This window comes from Dermochelys coriacea, chromosome 6, assembly GCF_009764565.3.
Source record: "Dermochelys coriacea isolate rDerCor1 chromosome 6, rDerCor1.pri.v4, whole genome shotgun sequence".
Taxonomy (NCBI): Eukaryota; Metazoa; Chordata; order Testudines; family Dermochelyidae; genus Dermochelys; species Dermochelys coriacea.
The window spans coordinates 119,272,338-119,291,886 of record NC_050073.1 but is presented as its reverse complement, the minus strand read 5'-3'; the positions used below and the strand labels follow the sequence as shown (position 1 = coordinate 119,291,886).

Here is a 19,549-nt window from a genome sequence, read left to right as displayed (position 1 = left end):
GCATTTTTTTTTTTTTTTTTTTTTTTTTTTGCCAGATGGAATACCAGCCAACTCTTAATCACTGGAAAGTGGGTTATCTCAGCCTTGCAGTGCTTCAGTCATCTATGCATGTCATGACATGATTTAAATGTAAAAGATGCAATGCATATGATACTCATGAGTCCTAGCTAATATTATTTGCTTCACTTAAATTTCACCCTGCCATGCAAAGGAGATCAGTTTGATGCAGTTTCCTAGTAATCCACAAAATTGTAAGGTTTAACATAGCATTTTGTAGGGACTTACTATAAATTGAGAGATCAACTCTGTGTAAATATATTTGATGTTTTTCTTTATCTGTTCTTGAAGTTCCAGTGTGATTAAACTAAAATAAACATTGTTGTGCAATATGACACATTTTGGTGCAGGAATTGTCCTTTGGCCATTTGCTGAAGTTGGGCTTATTCTTCTTGGCTGGTTTGCTGCCTTATCTCTATCTGCCTGCCTCGTCCTACCTAAATCAAGCACGTTGGACTTGGGGAGACCAGACGACTTTTCAAGGATTTTTGACCCACTTTCTCAGGGAAGAATATGGGACATTCAGTCTGGTAAATAGGGTCATTTTCTAAAAGAGAAAAGTCTTCTTGAAGTTATGCAGCAGCAAAGCCTTTGCATTCATTTAGGTCAGTGTCCTGCAGGAGAAGTGATGTAAAATGTTAACCTTCTAGCACTTTATTCCTGAGCTTGTTTCTTGGGATAGCTAAGGTGGCTTGGAAAGTAGAAAAATAATTTAATCCACCTTCATGCTATTCGGGGTACAGTTATTTATTGGAAAATGTACAAGTACATTCAGTTGCAGTCCTGTTACCAGTGTGTATTGGCATGAAGAATAAACAATAGTTAAGAAAGGTTGAAAAGTAAATTTTAAATTACCCTGTCTTAAGTCAAATTACACAGCTTCAGTTTTCAGAGTAGCAGCCGTGTTAGTCTGTATTCGCAAAAAGAAAGGGAGTACTTGTGGCACCTTAGAGACTAACAAATTTATTTGAGCATAAGCTTTTGTGAGCTACAGTTCACTTCATCGGATGCTTCGGTTGTGTTGGTTTTTAATTGTAAAACTTGGGGAAAATTTCATCTGTTTAAAAAGTGTCACAAGCAGTCTTTATTCATTCATTTATTTATTTATTTATAAAAGAATGTACTTCTAATGTATTTCTTAGTATAAATGTTACATAAAACAAAAGGAGTTTTTTGGTTCTTGACCTCTCCCCCAGTCTGAAACATTTTGACTGTGCCCCTCTTCCTACAAATACAGGAGTTAATTCATACTTGTCTGTGGAGCTTTGGGGCTTGGCCAGGCCCCTTGCATCAGGTTCTCTGCCTCTGGCAGCAAGAGGAAAGCGGTTGGTTATCATCCCTGCATTCATGCCTCCTTCACAAAAAGAAATAGAGAAGAGTGGGAAACTAAAGTCTCATTTGGCAAACTCCACAGGGTCCCAGAACCCAAAGATTCTGTGTAGGAAAGTCCAATGTGCACAGTAGCTTCATCACAGCTTTTTGGTACAAGCTCCATCCTTGCTATAAAGAATACCACTACAACCTTACCGAAGGGCAGCGTAGGTGCAGCGTTTCTGGCCAAGGCTGTAATGCTTGCTGGAGGTAATTTATTTACCAAAGATCTTGCAGGTAGGAAGATAGAAGCTACCTTCAGAAGGGACTTGGAGGCTTCTTCAGCTTTCCCTCAGATCTACTCTGTCAACAACCATCTTCTGAAAATCAGGCCCCTTTAAGCCATCTCAAGTTGGAGCCCCGGTCAACTTACCCCATGGCCTGCTCCTACACCACGGGTTACCTGCATCTGGGAGCTTAGCCTAGCCAAGATAGAATCCTCACCCAGGGTGATACATACTCTGGAAGCCTCCTTCAGGCCTCCCACCCCTTCATAGATGGCAAGAGACTGAACAAGATTCTCTTATTTATGTCAAGTTAGGAATAGCTGCCTTGATCTAGCAGGCCACAACAGTCAAGAACAAGGATATCAGAAAATTCTTGGATGGTATCTATGTTTCCGAGAAGGGAACAGTACAACAGGCTGATGAATAAAACTATAATAGTTGTCTAGATTCTGAAACAAACCACGAGTGGGACATCTGGAACTTACTACTTGATACAGCAAGTACCAAATGGGAAATCTGGTGTAAAAGTGAACACGATGTGTTTTTTAAAAAACACATATTCCACAAAAAAAAAAAAAGGAAAAACAAAAAACAAAGTAACAAAAACAGTGTTCCAGGTCTTCTGTGTTTCTTGTGTTTCTCACATGATAGCCTAGATTTGAACTTAAGACCCTCCCACATCTCAGCTCTGCACAATAGCAAAATCGCAGGCACATCCAAGTGTATGGTAGTCACCTGCTAGTTCAAGGCTACTGAAGGATAACGTGTATCTAGCCAAAAAGTCAGGCCTATTTTCCTGACCAGGGGATAGACCACAGTGTTATGAGTTCTAGATAACACTCCTTTTGAGCTGATAGCATCCTTTTTCCTGTGGTTTCTCTCCGTAAAGATGTGCTCGCTTGTCATAATCATGTTGGCAAAAAGATTCTCTAGAACCTCTGCTCTTGGAAAGCATGATCCTTGCTTAATTCCATGATTCCACAAGGGGGGATGTCATTCTTCAAGCTCCAGTGTAATTTTTTTTACCAAGATAAACTCTTTCTTCCATAGCTCACAGGAAAGCTTTCTTCCTTCATTTATCCCAAACTCTCAACACTCAAACAAAAAAGCCTGATAGATGAAAAAGGAGCTGCTACCATTTATCTAAGTAGAACTAGCCACTTCGGCAGAATGTCATCTTCATTCATTCATTTTTTTTTTTCCGTTTCAGTGTATGAGTCTGAAAACATGTAAATCCTCCATAGCTGGGTGGATCAAGTGCTGAATCAATACATATTCAGCTGCATATAAATTAGTTCTAGAAAGAGATTTAACCCATTCAGCACATTTCCACTGCATCACCTGGAGCATGAAGGCCATCATCCCCCACAGAGGAAACCAACAAAGCTACCATGCACTCAACCACTAACACCTTTTATAAAACACTAGAGGCTTGATGTCCAGTCTTCAGCAGCAGCATCCTTCAGCTGGAAATCGTTCCAAGCAGAGATGCCAAAATAAATACTGCTAATTGTAGGGAAGAGGAGAATCTTTTTCCTGTCCTATTTATTTCTTTTTCCGTTAGCTTTTCCTCACTGCTCACGACATCCTGAATATCTCATATTAGGAGGGTGGGGATTGGAGCTCTAGAATGGAAAGTCTGTTAGGTGGTGGTTTCCTTTTTGGAACTGTTCTCTTCCCCACTGAACATACAGTAGGTGAGGTAGGTTCTGTTGGTACATCTGCGATAGCCTCTTCTCAGGTCCATGTATGCAGTTAATACAACTGAATAAAGTGCTATTGTGAAGAGTTTACTCTTCTCTGCTGCTAAGAATCCCGGACTTCTATGCACCTTTGTATGGGGTGGCAGGAGGGAAGAAGGCGCATGGCCAAGCCCTCAGCACACGTGGACAAACACGAGCTGCTGCCAGTATTCAGGAAGAGAAGTGCAGCCCAAATATCTCAAATTGGAGGAGGTGTAAGTCCCAGAAAATAAATTTAGTAACAAATTTCCCATTTGAGCTGATATTTTTACTGTCTATGAATGGCTTCTGTGTATTTTAAGACACGGGACAACACCCACGTACGACACAGATTGTGAGGACAGTCACAAAGGAGACCTAGGATGCAGTTAAGATTCTGCTAAGATGTATAATATGTTTCTGAAAGGGTGGAAGAAACAGTAATGTTGTAGTATTTGAAATGAAGAAAGACCCTACAATTTATAACTGGATGTCAAAAGGAATGTAAACTGCTGGAAGATTATATCACAGCAAAGCTTCCACTAGAGTTTTGTCTTCAAAAATATAAGTTCATCACCATTATTTGTATTAGGGTCATGACCAGAGGCTCCAGTTGGGGGGTCCCATTGTACTAAGCACTCTGCACCTACACAATAAAAACACAGGCAGCGCCCCAAACAGTGTACATATGTTTTTTCTAACTTTTGTGTCTAGGCCAAATCGGAGACAGGATCCACAATGAGAGAGATGTTGCTGTGAGTAAAAACTTTTAACGCACTCCGAAGTTGTGGGGTCATCCCCGTTCCCTCAATTATTCTTTGTAATAATTATTCCTTTCCTGAAGTTCTGAGTTTATGGACTTCATAGCTTGGGTGGGGGATGTGTAGAAAGTATGTGGCCATGTTGGCATGTGTGTCTAGGCCCAGCTTTGGCCCTGGGATGAATGCACATGACAGCTGTTGACATTAATTCTCTATTAAATAAAAATACCAAAGGAAGTGGGTGGATGCGTACTTAGTGAGACACTGGTATTTTTTTCTGCTGCCTAGCAGACGTGGTATACGTAAGTCAGAAAGTGCTGTTCCGGAGCAGGAAGGGATAAATTCCGTTTGCTTCACGCAGTCCAAGTATGGTAGGCTGGGCGCTGGAGTGCCCTGCAAAGGGAGTAATTTTACCACCAGCCTCTGCAATGGCAGGAGAGCTATTTCTCTGGCAGCTACTTCAGCTTGAGGGCTCCAGTAGCCTGTGGTTGCTGCACCCACCCATCCCAGGTAAGAAGAGCTCATCGCTACAATGCGCAAATCAGGATTCTGCCACTCACCAGTCGCTGTCCTCAAGAGCAGGGCAGCTAGTTGAGAGCTAGAGCAGGCTTAGCCCAGAGTAGCTTTGATGTCAGCCAGCCAAAAGGAACTGAGCTTTGTTCTGATTTGCCTTCCTCTGTAGTGAGGAGATGGTGGTGCGACAGGTTAAATGCACTCTCCTGCACTTTTGAGATGCACCCAAACCAATGGATGGGCACTGCGCTGTATAATTAAATGAATCAGAGAAGGGCAGGAAACGACAGTGTTTCTCCTTTTCTCTCTGCCTCCCGATGGTGGGATGTGTCATCTGAAATGATGTTCATTCCACTTTTTGAAATGCAAAACATCTTGGTTGCAATTTCATATAGCTGTATCACAATGCAACAGGAATCAATGACACTGTGCTTACGCCGTACTGTCACCAACATTTTGTGCCAACTGTGATTTGGGGGGATGAAATGACCATTGATTTCTCCATAGTTCGCAGGTAACACATATGAAAACAGAACTTTCCTTTACTGTCCCAGCCCTTGCGATTGTGGCGTGGCTACGTACAGCAATGCAGTAAGTCAGAGTGAATATACTCTATTCTGTCTTTGCTTATCAGCTGAATGATTGTTTTAAGTAACATTTTTCAGCACTGTGCCAGTACCGACCCTTTTTAATTACAGTGCCCACTTTCAGAGAACCTGCTGCTGCTGTGTCTTAATTAAACAAACTTTACTTGTTACTGATGGCCTAGTGATTCTTCTAAATTAAACTTAGTGTTTAATGTGTAGCTCTGGAATCCTTCCATTGGTGGTGCACTTTGAAAAGAGAGAACTTGTATCTTTAGTAATAAAAGAATCATAGGACTGGAAGGGATCTCGAGAGGTCATCTAGTCCAGTCCCCTGCACTCATAGCAGGACTGAGTTTATCTAGAGGCCAATTCATTGTCTTAAATATACATATATTGTTTTTTCAAGATAAATATTACTTTTCTGTTCTCCTTTTAATCATTTTCAGTGGAATGCTATGTTTCTTTTAGGGCTAAGCAGGAGAAGTCATCAATGATATGGCTATTTACTGGAATGCTCTGCATTTATTCGTTCTTTTTTGCTTGGAGGGCAAATTTGGATATTACAAAACCACTTTTTATGGGTGTGGTAAGTTTTGTGTTAAATTAATTATACAAAGAGGCACCTATCGTGTTCAGTGGGCTACCCTTATCTATCCTTACTTCATCAGAGGGTGCAGGTCTAGACAGTGCCACATAAAACTTAGTAAGAAATACAAATAAGTAGTGTGCTTTCTTATAAAATGTGTGCAATATGAAGAGGTTGTTGTCTAGAAATGTATGTTTGAAGTGAGGTGACTTGTATTTAAATAAAAAGTCCCTGTTTCTTGTTCCTCTTCCATAATCTCTGTCTGCCCTTTACCTGTGAGCACCTCCGAGCAGAGACTATCCTGTCTGGCAACTTGGAAAGTGCTGAGCCCACTGTGAGCTCTGCCACATACAAATAAATAACGAGATGCCTGTCAGCTGGGTCCATTCTCGCTGTGTTTTGTGCCGTAGGTGGAACGATTTTGGATGCAGAGCAATGCAGTGGTTGCTGTTCTAGCGGGACTAGGACTGGCCTCTCTTGTCTCCCTGGGAAATACAGTGCTTGAGAACAACCGTGTGCTGCAGTGCATGGAGTGGCTTTCCGCCGCTGCTCTTGTTACTAGTCAAATTTATGCCAATTACAGGTAACAAATACCCCAGAAATACTTCTTGATGGGACCTCATGGCCCTGTTATCTCATGCATCTCGGATTTGTTGTGGCCCTAACCATGCTGCTCAATTCTCAAATGCTTATAAAACTTCAAAAAGGCCAATTTTTGGCAATGGGGTGGAGGATTTGGGGTAATTCCTTGGATGGACTCAGAGGGCGTACAAAGGCAGTAAAAGGCCTGGGGGCTGTTTTCTTTGCTGGCTTTGGGGAAGGAAGGTCGCAGGTTCAAAGGCCACATCCAGAGATGGGTTTGGAGACGGTGCTGTCCAGGGCCTTTATGGCAGCGTCTTGAAGACCTGACATGCAAGTGCTGTTTTGCCTCCTACTCATCCTAGAGAAGCAGCATTCTGTCCTGCAGGCCCTCCCCCCAGCACCCGAGTCCCTGGAGCCATCACCCAAAGTGGCTCAGATTATTTCCATAATCGGGTCTTGTTGATGCCATCTTTCTGATCCATGCAAGGGAGTGCCCTCCAACTGTGTTGGTATCACCCTTTCCATCCTTCTACACTGCCCCTCTGTCCTATGCTTTGATCTCCCTTTATGGCAAGAAAACAAATCTCCTGCTTCTAGTGTTCCAACCTGACTGCTGGAGCAGTCTGGATATAATCTGCCCCATTGCCTGCCCTTACTCCTTCTCTGGGACCAGAGGTGCCACTCTGGACCAGGGAGCTGGGGCTCCTGGAGCGTCAGAAGGAAAACATGGAGGTGAATTAAATTGTTTTCAAACAAACAAAGCAATATATTTGCATTTTATTTCAATAAGAGGGTTACGCTTTTCAATTGGCCCGAACGGCCATTTAGACCTTTCGCTGCTCTTCTCTGGCTTTCCACATGCCTTGCCTGCCTTCCTGGGTACTTGTGGGGTGTTAAGGTCTCACCAGAGCCCTGTTCTATGGCCAAGCCAAAGATTCTCTAGCTTGGGTATAAACTAATTTCTGGTGGCTGCATGTTGAAGGAGAAAGGTTGCAAGAGCCAGAAGCAGTGAAGTGTGGGAATTGGAGAATTCATGAGTTCCTTCCCCATAGGCAGCTCCTCAACTTACTACTGGCCTCCGAGGCATCTCGGCTGTGCTCTAAAGTCATTCAACAGCCTATCCTAGAGCCTGTGACTGTGTGGGGTCTATGCAGTTTGGAAAACCACAGACATTTTGAGTTGGAGCTGCCTATTAATAGTTTTTAATTGACACTATCAGACATTTCATTGTACTGGCACTTGCAGCTAAAACTAATAAATGCTGGTATGGGTTATATGGTTATGTGACCGTGGGCAAGTCGCTTCAACTTTTGTGTCTCATTTTCCCCATCTGTAAAATGGGGATTGTGATCGTCATAAAAGGCTTTGAGATCTGTGGGTGAAAAATACTATTGAATAGCTAGCCAGTATTATTTATATTTCTGACTGCCTATCAAATAAAATTTGTTTAAAGCCCCATCAATGTCTGTTCTAAGATGTTTATATTTTGATCTCTTCTGTTAAGCATATGTGACCAAAGCCGCAATTACATTGTCGATAAATTTGCAAGGAACCTTTTGTCCTCCATGCCACCTGATGCAATAATCTTGCTCAGAGGAGACCTACCAGGGAATTCTCTTCGTTATCTTCATTATTGTGAGGGAATAAGGCCTGATGTCACATTAGTGGATCAAGAGGTAGGTAAATACATGGGAGGCAATCCAAAACGTTGTCATAGAAAACAAATGCAGGTTCAGTTTTTCACTTTTTCCTTATGTTTAATTTTTCTGATTTATAACGTTGTTTTACAAATAGTCTCCTGTCGTTCAGGGTCTAGTTGAAGTTTCCAAGTTCTGAGACCTGAAGCGACTGGGCTTGACTCAGAAGATGTGTTCAAACCATGAGGGTGCATTTTCTCTATTGCAAGGTTGTGCCTGCAGCACTCCTCCAGAGTGGCATGAAGTTTCGCTTGAACTTTATTGCTAGTGCGTTTGGCTTAGAGTGGAACATGTATGCCAACAAGATGGTACCAAAATAGCCAGTGGGTGTGGGGAAGAAGTGAAGAAGAATATGGCAAATCTGTAAATGTAAAAGAAAAGTGTTTTTCACCTGTCAATATTGGAGATACCGGTATCAGTATGTGTGTTTATGTAATGGCCCATGAGGTTTCCACATGGTTAGCCATGTGACTAATTTAATTAAAAAGATACATTTTCTCAAGGTAACAAGCCGTCCGGTGTGAGGTCTCCCCTTGGGACTAGCTGCGAGTAACTTTCAAACACAGATCTGGGCTTGCACAGTTTGTAGAGGAATGACAGAAAGGACCCCAAAGAAAGTAACCACAATCCACAACCATGGGTCACTTGCTTTTGTGACAAGAGTTTGGGGCTATTCTGATGAGGCAGGTGAAGTGCTCAATGAGATGTTCTCAAATGCAGATCCTTGAAAGCAGCCTGGCAATTGGCTCTCTCACAGAGGGGTTCTGACCCAGCACCCACAATGGAGCGCTGCCATCATATGGGAAGCTTCATTGTTTATTGCAAAAGATTGCTTCCTCCTTTCCCCAACGCTTGTGCCCAATCTGTCTTCCCTGGTGTGAGATCATACCTCTTGCTGCATGCCTCTTTTGCCATTTCTACCCCCTCCAGCCCCCCTTTTTCCACCTACCAGTTTCTCGGGAGCAGAGCTCTCAGAAGGACATCATCATACCCCTTCCTTGAAGAAGAGGAAGAGCTCAGTCAAAGGCAGATGCAGTGATGGGACACTGATCAGTGCTTCTACCTCCAGTGCTTTCTTCTCAGCACCTCGGCCAACAGGAGGTGGAGGGAGAATAGGCTGCCCAAGTAATTGGTAACTGAAAATATTCAGATGTCACTTACAGCCAATATTTGTGCTGTTTGGGAAGTTACTGGACCTGAAACCTCTTGTGACTGCCCAGTGAAGGAAGAGACTCCCGTGGGTGCAGAAAGGCACCTGGAAAATGTTAAAAGGGGTAGCAAGTCTGTCAGCTGTCCCCACAAGGCATTGCAAGAAGGGAGCAGGCCCCTGGCCCCCACCCCAAGCAAGATGCTGACCGCAGTATGCCAGTGATGGGGTTTGGCATTTTGTACAATGTTGCGGCTCTTTTCCTGTATTCTGTGTCCTTTGCTGTCTTGTGGGTGAGGTTTTCCAGGCTCCTAGTTGTACAGTTTTTATACAGCTGCCTTAACGAGTCCTTTTATGTTTATATCTGTGGTATGTTTGCAGGGTTTATTTCATTCCCCTTGTAGCCCTAAAAGCAGGAAAGAATTATTTAACATGGAAAAGGAGATCGCTTATTTCACTTTGTCACAAATGAGCACTGAAACCTTAAATGTGTAAAATGATCTATATTGCAAGGTTTTTTGATTTGCCTGCAAAACCAAAACATGCTGCCTAATGTTTAACCAAACTTTAGCCTCTTTGCACATCTCTAGTCAGTGGATGCATTTACACACGCAGAGAGGTTTTCTAGACTCTTGAGCCAAATTTTTTTTTTTAATCTGTGCAAACTTACATTTTTTTGTGTATGCGCAGGTGGGGAATTTTGTCTTAAAGTTTAGATCATTTTAATATTTTCTTTATCTTTTGTGATAGATGATGACTTATGAGTGGTATTTACCAAAGATGTCTAAGCATTTGCCAGGCATCTCTTTTCCTGGAAGGCGGTGGAATCCTGTGGAAGGAATATTACCTGACGGAGCACTCACGTTTAATCTCCATCATTTTCTCAAAGTAAATAAACAGTAAGCATTTCTTTCCTAAAACCTTTAAGCTTTTTTCCTAAAATTGTTTACGTAGCAGCAGCTATTACATTCCAAAAGACCAGTTGTCTACACTGACTTCCCCCACTGAGTTAATTGAATATCTAGGCCAAAGTAACACTGTCCAGCTATAAACTTTATTGTTCAGGAGGAAAAATAAAAGGTGATTAATAAAGACTGCTCGTAAGATCTTGGCACAATTCGATTAAAAAAAGCAAAGCTCCTACATGCTTGAAATCACCACAGGTGGAGAGAAAACTGTTGTCGTTTCCCCTTCATAACACTGCAGCCATCTTAGTAGTATAGAATGAAGGTACTCCAGGAATAAACATTGTACAAAAATAGCCTTCTAAGAGCAAAGAAAGGATTAAACACTCACATGAATAAGAATAGTATCCACATTTTGACTAGCCAGGAGAAACATGGCAAGGGCTTCAAGGCATAAGACAATTGTCAGGTGTAGTCAGGAAGAAATGTGTTTCCATTCCGTGGTGTGATGGTTCCCAGTTGGCCATGTGCACTGGAGGGGTCTCCTTACCTCACTCTGAAGCATCCAGTATTAGCCATTCCAGAGGTGCAATATTGGATGGAACATTAGACTAATCCACAGAAATTCCCCTTCTAAAGTTAAATGGCCTTGATGGGCATGTAACAAGCAGTGGTTTCGATATTCAAAGCCCAGCAAGTCAAATGCTGTGCACACCACAGCACTGTGCTAAGAACAATGTGCACCTAATGAATAAAGATTGTGACACACATAGGAGTGACCGTTGTATAAGGATAGGCAATATATTGCTGAATGTGCAATTGCCAAGTCTCCTAGCTGCAGTTCTTGAGGACAGAGCTGTGTGGTCTGGACACAGGACCCGGAACTCCTGATTTCTGATTCCAGTCCTTCCAAAGACTACATCTGCAATTCTGAGCAAGTCAGTTAATGCTGTTTCATGACACCAAAGTTCTAATAGTGTTGTTCTGCATTAATTGATAGGGATAGAAAGCCTTGCCTAAGATATTGGTCTGGTAATTTTCCCTTTTTTAATATTGTAAATAAGTATTTTAACAGTTGACCTCTGGAAAAAAACTGTTTCTGCGTGTGTGTGTCTGTGTCTGTTTTTTCAGACTTTGATACTCTCCTTTCAACCTGACTGGGTCAGCTGTAGAGCTCACAGACTGCAAGATGACATACAGTTTACTATCTGGTGCCCAGTGGTAGGGGTGCTAGAAATACCTTAATAGATTCAATGGAATGGAAGGAGGGGGGGGTGGATTATGCAGCACTGGCAGGTACACCTACACGCAGCTGCATGGGGAGCAGGCGGAGTCATAGCCTACGCTTTGGCATAGAAAGGGTTACATTCACTCTGCCCTGGGCAGCCCCTTCCCTGAGTGCGCCCTCTGTTGCCGCAACCTCAACAGACTCTGTGTGTGTGTGTGTGTGTGTGTGTGTGTGTGTGTGTGTGTGTCTCCCTTCTGCCCCACATCAGTTCTTCTAGGGGGGATGTTGTTCCTGTAGACTCCTCCCTCCTTCGTTAGCCCCCCAGGAACACCTGAGAAGGAGGCAGACCAAGCTATTGCTCCACTGAGTGGAAGTACTGCAGCCTGTGTCTCTATGTGCTAGTGTACATCTGCCTGGCCCCCGCCTGGAAACTGAATAAGGAGCCCCCTCCACCAACACAAGCCAGGGGAACAGGGGTCCCCCCTCCTCACTCTCGCACATCTATTAGTCGAGTCCTGCCCATTTCAAGACTGTCAGGGAGAACCCATACCCCCAATTGATCACCCAGCCCACCACCAGCAGGGCCCGTTCTCCCACCTGCCCAGCCTGGAGATCAGCAGATGACCTGTTTGTCACTGCGGCTGCCAACAGGAGCCTCAGGACAAAACCGTCTGCTGCTGGCGCCATGGCTGCTGCAGCAAGGAATAGCTGCTAGGCAGGGGAACCATTATCTGCTGGGATGTTGCAACAGTCCCCCCTCCTTCTCAATCCCAAGTAGCACATACTCACTGAATGCTGGTTTCAGATCTTCATTGCCTGCGCCTTATCCCAGATGCCGTGCTTTGTACTGGGCGACGCTCTGGAGCAGCTGTTTTCCGCTGTAGGGGTGAGTGATGCAGTGAACGCTGGAAGCGTTTACAAATAACGGAGTCTCTTTGTTTGTTGACAGTAAGGAAGCATTTGCGTGCATAGGACTTAACGAAGGGGACTCAACTTGGAGAAAAAGCCATTCACTTTGGCCATGGGGTTCCTGTGACAAATTGGTTTCTTCAGGAACTGTTTTTAACCCAGGAGAGTGGATACATCTTACAAGGAACATCTATAACTGGACTGAAGACTATGGAAGGTATGAAACACGACTGTTTCAAATCTTATTTGTCTTTCTTGGCCTCGTAAATCATGAGGACTCTGTGCTGTGTCTTCCTGTTTAATTAGTCTTCTGCCACCGGCATAAACAGTGGGGGAGCTGTGTGCTGCAGTGTTAATTCTCGTAGCTGTTCACCTTCAGAGAGCTTGGCTCAAACACTGATGCGGTCACAAGTGAAAATTGGTGTAGAGGTATCATCAGTCTTCCTCCATCATGGTGAGTGTGTCTGTAGGAGAGAGGCTTGAGAATGGGTTAGTGAGGATCTTTAGGACTGGTGAGGTATTTCATAATTATAGATTTGTTGCCACGTTAAGTCAAAATTATGGGGCAGCCACACAACTGGGTAGGGGCTCTTATAAAGAGCCATCTTATTCCTTTTCCGGTTGTAGTCAGTGTTGTGATCCCTTGTCTTCAATAGCACAAAGGCCCCTACTCACTGGAGCACTTAAATGCATGTCCTTAAGTCCATCTCTATTCAGTGGACCACTTAAGCACATGTTTGAATCCCAGTGAAGTCAATGGCATTTAAGCATATGCTTAAGTGCTATGTTGAATTGCAACTTCTGTTCCCCAATTTAATAATAAAATAATTGTTTTTTTTAAAGTGTAAGATGATAATCTTAGTAGTTCCTGCTTACATTACTATTTCATGCCCGCAGTGTTAAAAATATGAGACACAGGCCAGTTTGGTGACTCACTGGGCTCAGATCTTCTTTTCCCTGTTCACAGGGACCAAGAGTATTAAGGATATCACTTATCTAATTCCCAAAGCATCACAAACAGAGCTACAAAGGGTGCTTATATCAGGCCGCCCAGCCTGAGAATAGTCAGGGCGTTGTGAGACGTATAAAAGGAGCAGCAAGAGATTATATCTAGCGAGAAAAATAAGGTTTATCCAGGAGCAGGTTCATTCTGAATTCCTTGCTGCCGTGCCCTAGACTTCATGGCCCTGTTCCTTCTGCCTAGGTGATTTATAATCTGAGAAATTGGAGGGGAAGGGGTTTTGTCATAGAGTGCAAGATGATCGTGCAGTGGGTGATATGCCTGGAGTCCAGTGGATGAAATACAGTGCTATAGGCAGCGTGGTTGAATTTCACTTTAATTATTTTTTAGGTTTGATCCATCTTCCTGGGAAGCTGTAGCAAATGAAGAGATGTGGCAAGCCAGGTGAGGTTCTCTTCACTTCCCAGCAACCCACGGCTAATGGTTTCAATTTGTTGCCGTGAAACGCATGTCAAAGTGGATGCTGTAATAGCGGGTGTTGCTTTGCCACAAAGTGAAGTATTTCCCCCTCAGAAAAAAATAAATGTCTAGAGGAAGACTTGCTTATAAGGAAAATTCCCTGCATCCTATGGATTGTACATCAGCTTGATGAAATGGTTAGAACTGAGTGAATTCTGTTGCTGGGTCCTGCAGAAATGTGGATTTTGCTGTAAATGTCTCGATGAAGGAGAGGATAGTTTGGAGATAGAGTGAGAAAATATATTTGTGTCAAATGTAATCCACAATAGACTTTCAAGTGGAGGAGAGGTGGGCTTTCATATACAATTATAAGGGTCTTTTGTGGATGCTTCTTCCATACGATAATATTGAAGGTTTTGCCTGTTAATGTGAAGTGATCTAGTTGTATTTAAAAAATTATTATAATTTTCGTGATGGAGTTTATTCTGTTTTCTAGGATGAAAACAGCCTTCTTTATTTTTGACCTTGCAGAAACTGCTAGCGTGTCTGCAGATATAAAATCCCAACTTTATACATTTGCATACAATGTAGGTAACTTTTTGTCACCTTTTTTTCCTTTTGTTGTTGTTGTTGGCGAGCTATCTCTAGTGCTGTGATAGTGCCCAGGGCATATACATGTAGCTAGATAGCATGAGTGCTGGATGTGTTCTTGTTCATCCAATCCAAGTATATAGCAAATTAAAAGGGGATTGTTCAGAGATTTTATCCATTCCTGTTTTCCGCTTTAAAGGCCTGCCCCCAAACAATTGCAGCAGCATGTCTGGATGGTCATTCAGTTAGCAAATAAAGGTGATGCTCAAAACATCTTCTCTCTAACTAGCATCTTGTTTTGTCGAATTATGTACTCCTAACCCATGCCAATTGAGCACTGAAGTTCCCTGTGTATACTAGTCCCCCTGTCTATGCACAGCTGTGCCAGAATATATAAAATTCTAAAATCTTCATTCTGGAAATAAGTTGCGCTGCATTTCACACCACTAGAAATATTAGCGGTGACCTCATTAGTGGCTCATTGGTAGTACCTTATTGGTAAAGGTATTAAGTGATGCACAGTAGCAAAACTAATAAGCTCCATTGGTAGAGATGAGGAACGTCTTAACCCACAGATGAACAATTAATAGTTTTCTTTAAATTGTTCCCTGCTGTCTAACATTTTAGAGTTTGTCATCCCCCCGTCAGGCAGATTCCTAAGCACGTGCCTAACTTTTGAGCATGTGAATGGTCCCATTGAAGTCAATGGACTGCTTAAGTCCTGTTTAAGATGTCCTGACCTTCTGAACTATTGGTAAATGTCTTTCCATGCATTACAGCTGAATCTCGTTTCCATAGTATAACAACTCTCTCAGGGAAGTATGTTATGTCATGGAATGGGGTTATATCATTCATTTGCAGCATTATAAAAAAAAAAATAGCAGTTCTAGTAAATGACATATTTTTGCCACCCAATGATATTCCAACTCATACCTCTCTGCATTACTACTAGATTGATTTCACAGACATGCCATTCTAGATTGTGGCTGTCAAAATAATGTTTATCTTGTCTGTTTTCTTAACACTAAAATTCTGAAAAAGCCACTAGAGAGAGAAATGTGTATGCGCTTCATATTTTATTTATTTTTTACAGTCGTACAAGGAAATCATCAATTCACATAAAAAACATCCAGTCAATTGGCATAAAAACTATGCAATAGCTTGCGAAAGGATGCTGCGTCTGCATAAGGTGGATGTGGACCCTGAAGTGTTGTTATCTGAAACTGTTAAACATTTCCACCTCTATACGGCAAAAGCAGAGGATGATCCCCAACGAGCCGATATTTTGCAAGCTGTAAAACACCTGAAGAAAGAGCTGCAGGGGTTGAGAAAAATGAAAAAAGATCTGAAGCAGCTGGCTGTATAGAACCCGTTTGTGGACCTGCTTTCCGAAGTGTTAAAATTCGGAAGTCGGGAGGTAAAATTTAATCTGTTAGTTAACAACATGAGAAGGTTTTTTAAATACGACAGACGTGATAGCCGAAGGAAATCAAGTGGTCTCTTGGATGGAAATGTAGCACTGTTCTTTCTTTTGGTTGTCACGAGATGAAGAGTTCTGATAGCCAGCGTGCATTTCACATTGATTTGTGTAGAAAAAAATTTGTTACCAAATTAAGCACTGTGTTTTTAAAAAAAAATAAATAAAGTGAGGAAGTCCAAAATACTGTGCATGCAAATACATCCATTGATTTTATTTGATATGTATAATTACTTCTGTTGTCGAGTTCCAGCTATGTAAAATATCTCTATTTTGTATATCTTTGTGTACAGTATTACACACTGCCATTAGAGAAAGAGAGAGTGTGTGTGTGTGTGTGTGTGTTTGGGATATAGGATCATTATTCATAGTGGGTGAAGCCATGATTGAGTTACACAAGTTATCCAGAAAGAGTGCTGGTAAAACCTTTATACCTCATTATACACTCACACATCCTGTAGATGTCACAGATACTACAAAAAATAGTTTTAGGAATGTTTTAGAGCATTTTAGCTAAACTATTTTTTCATCTTTCCTATAGAGTCAAGTGAGTTGGTTACCATGAATCTAACTGTGTCAGGCTCAAGGAACCAATAAAATTGTCTAAAAATGACCTCAAATAGCTGGTCTATATTTTATTTTGTTACTGATATTTATTCCTTTTTATTTGGTCCTTCAAGGGCTAAAACTAAGTGCTGGGCCCCCACTGGCAAGGTAGGAATTTTACCTTCCCAGTGATTATAACGTTCCCGTTTCTAGCCTTGCAGGCCCTTGAGATATTTTTAGATTTAGAGAAGCTGTCGCTGGCCCACGACGGAATCTGGGTGGAGGTAATTTTGGGGGGAGAAAGAGGAAATATTTATGTGGCAGGTTGATATTTTTTTTTTCTTCTTTTCAATTACCACTGATCAAAGCTCTTTGAGGTTTGGAACCTTAGAATAAGTGGAGATTGTATAGTGAGCAGAGCGCAAGAGAAATGGTCAAAGGTGCACCATATGTTTATCACATGGCTCTGCAATTTATTATATGGATTTCCGTCCAATATATATATTATATCTGTCTGTGCATATGTGATTCTGGACTGTTACTCCACTTACCAGCTCTGATATTTCTCAGATGTTCTTCATGTATAGGTCTGTGTTTTTAAATGTAACAGATTCATTCCGTTCATAAAGGCTTAAATGGACACAGGGTACTTGAAGATCACACTTCTATCTGAAAGTTCTTACCCTCTGGTTGTTACGTTGCAATATTAGAGAAAAATATTTTCCTCCCTTTCTTTCCATTTTGGTTACTGTGTTCGTTTGGCAGCCGTTTTGAATAGTCAGTTGCTCAATGTTTGTGGTGGGGGATTTGCAAACACTGAGAAGAATGGGAACGTGGTTATAAAACCACAAAAATTGCCAGCGTGACTCAGAGCTTGTCTACATGAAAACTTAGTTGTGAGCAAGTTGGGGTGCTAAATGCACTAAGCGTCTGTGTGGACCCTGCTGCTGCACACTAAAAATTTCCTTTGATCTGTGTTCCCTTTGTTCCACTTTGATCTACCTCACTTTGAAATGAGCGGTGGGAGCTTTTAGCATATGACAGACACTGAGTGCATTACGGGCTAGCGTGGGATGGATTTACACCTCAGCTTTCCATGAGCTAAAGCTTCATGTAGAAGTCCTCAGGTGTGCTTTTAACTCATTGTTTTGCAATTGACTAGACTTCAGGTTAATAGTACCCTTCCATTTTGGCAATTACTGTATAAGTAAAGCATTCATATAAAACTACAGTATATCATACATCCCTACATACCAGTCTTTTAAAATAAGCATTCTTCTCCCTTCTCTTGATCTGTCCTTCAGCACAAGGGATGACATTAGAAACTCTGGTTTTTTAACTGCTTTTGTTCCCTATATTATTCACAATCCATTCAGGCAAATATAGTTAGGCAATTTCTATCTTGATTTGATGCCTGGTCTTAGCTGTATAGCCCTGAAATAATTTGAAGCCTTTGTGGATTCTAATGCCTGCTTGGGAAAAAGCAGAGCCACACAGATATTTAAACTGTGATCTGATTAAAATAAAGTGTCATCTCTATTTTAGTAAGTAGCAACGCAAACCAGAGAAGAATTCTCCTACAGATAAATACATTCCCTGGCAGGAAAATTATTGGAAATGTGGAGCTAGTAAACAGCTATTTTAAGGGGTCTGGAGGGAATTTCCCTGGATTATCTACTCCCAATACATGTGTGCATGCATATGTAGGTAGATAGAAATAGATAGTGTGTGTATCTAGAGCTGAAAAATATCACTGATGTCAGACTGTGAAGGTAAAACTTTGGAAGCAACAGAAGTTTCAAGATTCCGTTCAATGAAACCATTTGGATTAGGTCTGCTGGTACTCTTACCCAAAGCAATTGTTCTGAGAACGTTTCAAAGCCTACACGCTAAATGGCAATGCTCAGAGATGCTGGCAGAAGTTTAATTTTTATCGGCTCCTCTTAGGTGGCACCCTTAAGTTTATCAAACAAGCAAAGCTGATAAAGTCTTCGTTAGTCTCAATTGCATGAATCGGTTGCCAAGTAAACAGGATTTTGCATTTTCCTAATTACTTTCATATGTGTGTTTTACCTCTATTTGTTCTCTTGCAGAACTGGTCCTAATAATTAGCCAGACTCCTGCTGCCTAAACATAAAAAAGGAGACTTCTGAGGGTTTCTCTTATAAATTCATTTCTGTTACAAGCATCTTTTATACATATTACTAAAGGGAGCGCACTAAGAAATGCAAATAATAGTTCTTTATTTTATTATGACAGTTAATTAATAGCAACCTGTTTTAATGAATAAAGTCACTCAAAGTCCTTCAGCACTTCCTAAGTAGAGGCCAAAATCTGTAGGGATTCTTTTCCCCCCAATTGTATAGCTCCGAGACTCCAAGCACTATATAGGCCTCTGTATAGAAATGCTCACTAATGAAGAGGGAGGGCTAGAAGCTTGTCTGCATTCAAAGATCACTGGTGAGTCATTCAGCAAGAAAAGGCCCCTTACTAGGAATAGTCACAGTTCCGTGGCATTGTATTAGCAAAAGGGTCTGATCAAAGGTCTCCTGTGGAGCTTGCATGGTTCCTTTTCAGACTACGACCATAATTAAAACCACTAATTCTCTTTTAAAATGCTGCAGGATGCCATGTAGGCATCTGTCTGGAGTGTCCTTTGTGATGTCATAAGCTGTTAAGGACCAGTGCCGAGGGCTTTTGAGTGAAATGCCAGTCATGAAGGTGCTTCAAGACAAGGGTGCCTCTAAAGGCTTGACAGGGCCTTGACTACACAATTCGAGCTGAATTTGCCCCTTGTCAGCTGCCAGTAAATAAATCTCAAAGGGGGAAAAGCTGAAGTTTCATTACCTGATCCGTGAGGCTTTGTTGGTTTTGGCATCACACAGGGGAAGCTCTTGCCCCTCCATTCTCTGGATTTGAAGATGTCCATTGGAGCCTGCAGAGTCTGGGTAGGGTTCAGAGCGGAACCTTTTGAAGAGTGTCAATAGTTGTAACAGTTCAGCTGTTAGGAAGACAAATAAATGGAGGAGCTCATTAATCCCCTTTTGGCTCTCTGTGCCTTTTGCCCTTTTATCACAGCCTTATTAGGCTCCTGCTCATCTTGAACCAGAAAAAATGAATTGAAGTTGTTGAGTCCTAATTGGCAAAGACTTTTAATCATGGGCCAAGAAATTTCACTGACTTGAAAGTAACTTCTCCACAGGGAGGAACGAAAAAATGCTTGG

At 41.9% G+C, this 19,549-nt stretch overlaps 1 protein-coding gene across 10 annotated transcripts in view; it reads left to right on the top strand.

Annotated features, from left to right (window-relative positions):
* Nucleotides 1-16,395, top strand: part of TMEM260 (transmembrane protein 260) — a 144,332-nt gene extending 127,937 nt beyond the window's left edge. For 5 of the 10 annotated variants that reach the window (XM_038405786.2, XM_038405787.2, XM_038405785.2 and 2 more), the window contains 11 exons: nucleotides 408-587; nucleotides 4,091-4,131; nucleotides 5,158-5,241; nucleotides 5,706-5,823; nucleotides 6,234-6,406; nucleotides 7,910-8,081; nucleotides 10,000-10,148; nucleotides 12,332-12,508; nucleotides 13,643-13,696; nucleotides 14,208-14,298; nucleotides 15,396-16,395. In XM_038405786.2, the coding sequence (XP_038261714.2) occupies nucleotides 408-587; nucleotides 4,091-4,131; nucleotides 5,158-5,241; nucleotides 5,706-5,823; nucleotides 6,234-6,406; nucleotides 7,910-8,081; nucleotides 10,000-10,148; nucleotides 12,332-12,508; nucleotides 13,643-13,696; nucleotides 14,208-14,298; nucleotides 15,396-15,668 (1,512 nt within the window). In that variant the 3' untranslated portion in view covers nucleotides 15,669-16,395. Of the gene's footprint in view, nucleotides 1-407; nucleotides 588-4,090; nucleotides 4,132-5,157; nucleotides 5,242-5,705; nucleotides 5,824-6,233; nucleotides 6,407-7,909; nucleotides 8,082-9,999; nucleotides 10,149-12,331; nucleotides 12,509-12,597; nucleotides 12,746-13,642; nucleotides 13,697-14,207; nucleotides 14,299-15,395 lie in introns of those variants that run through there. The other 5 variants (XR_006282378.1, XR_005293549.2, XM_043517647.1 and 2 more) reach the window with 5 other exon arrangements.
* Nucleotides 16,396-19,549: the final 3,154 nt, after the last annotated feature.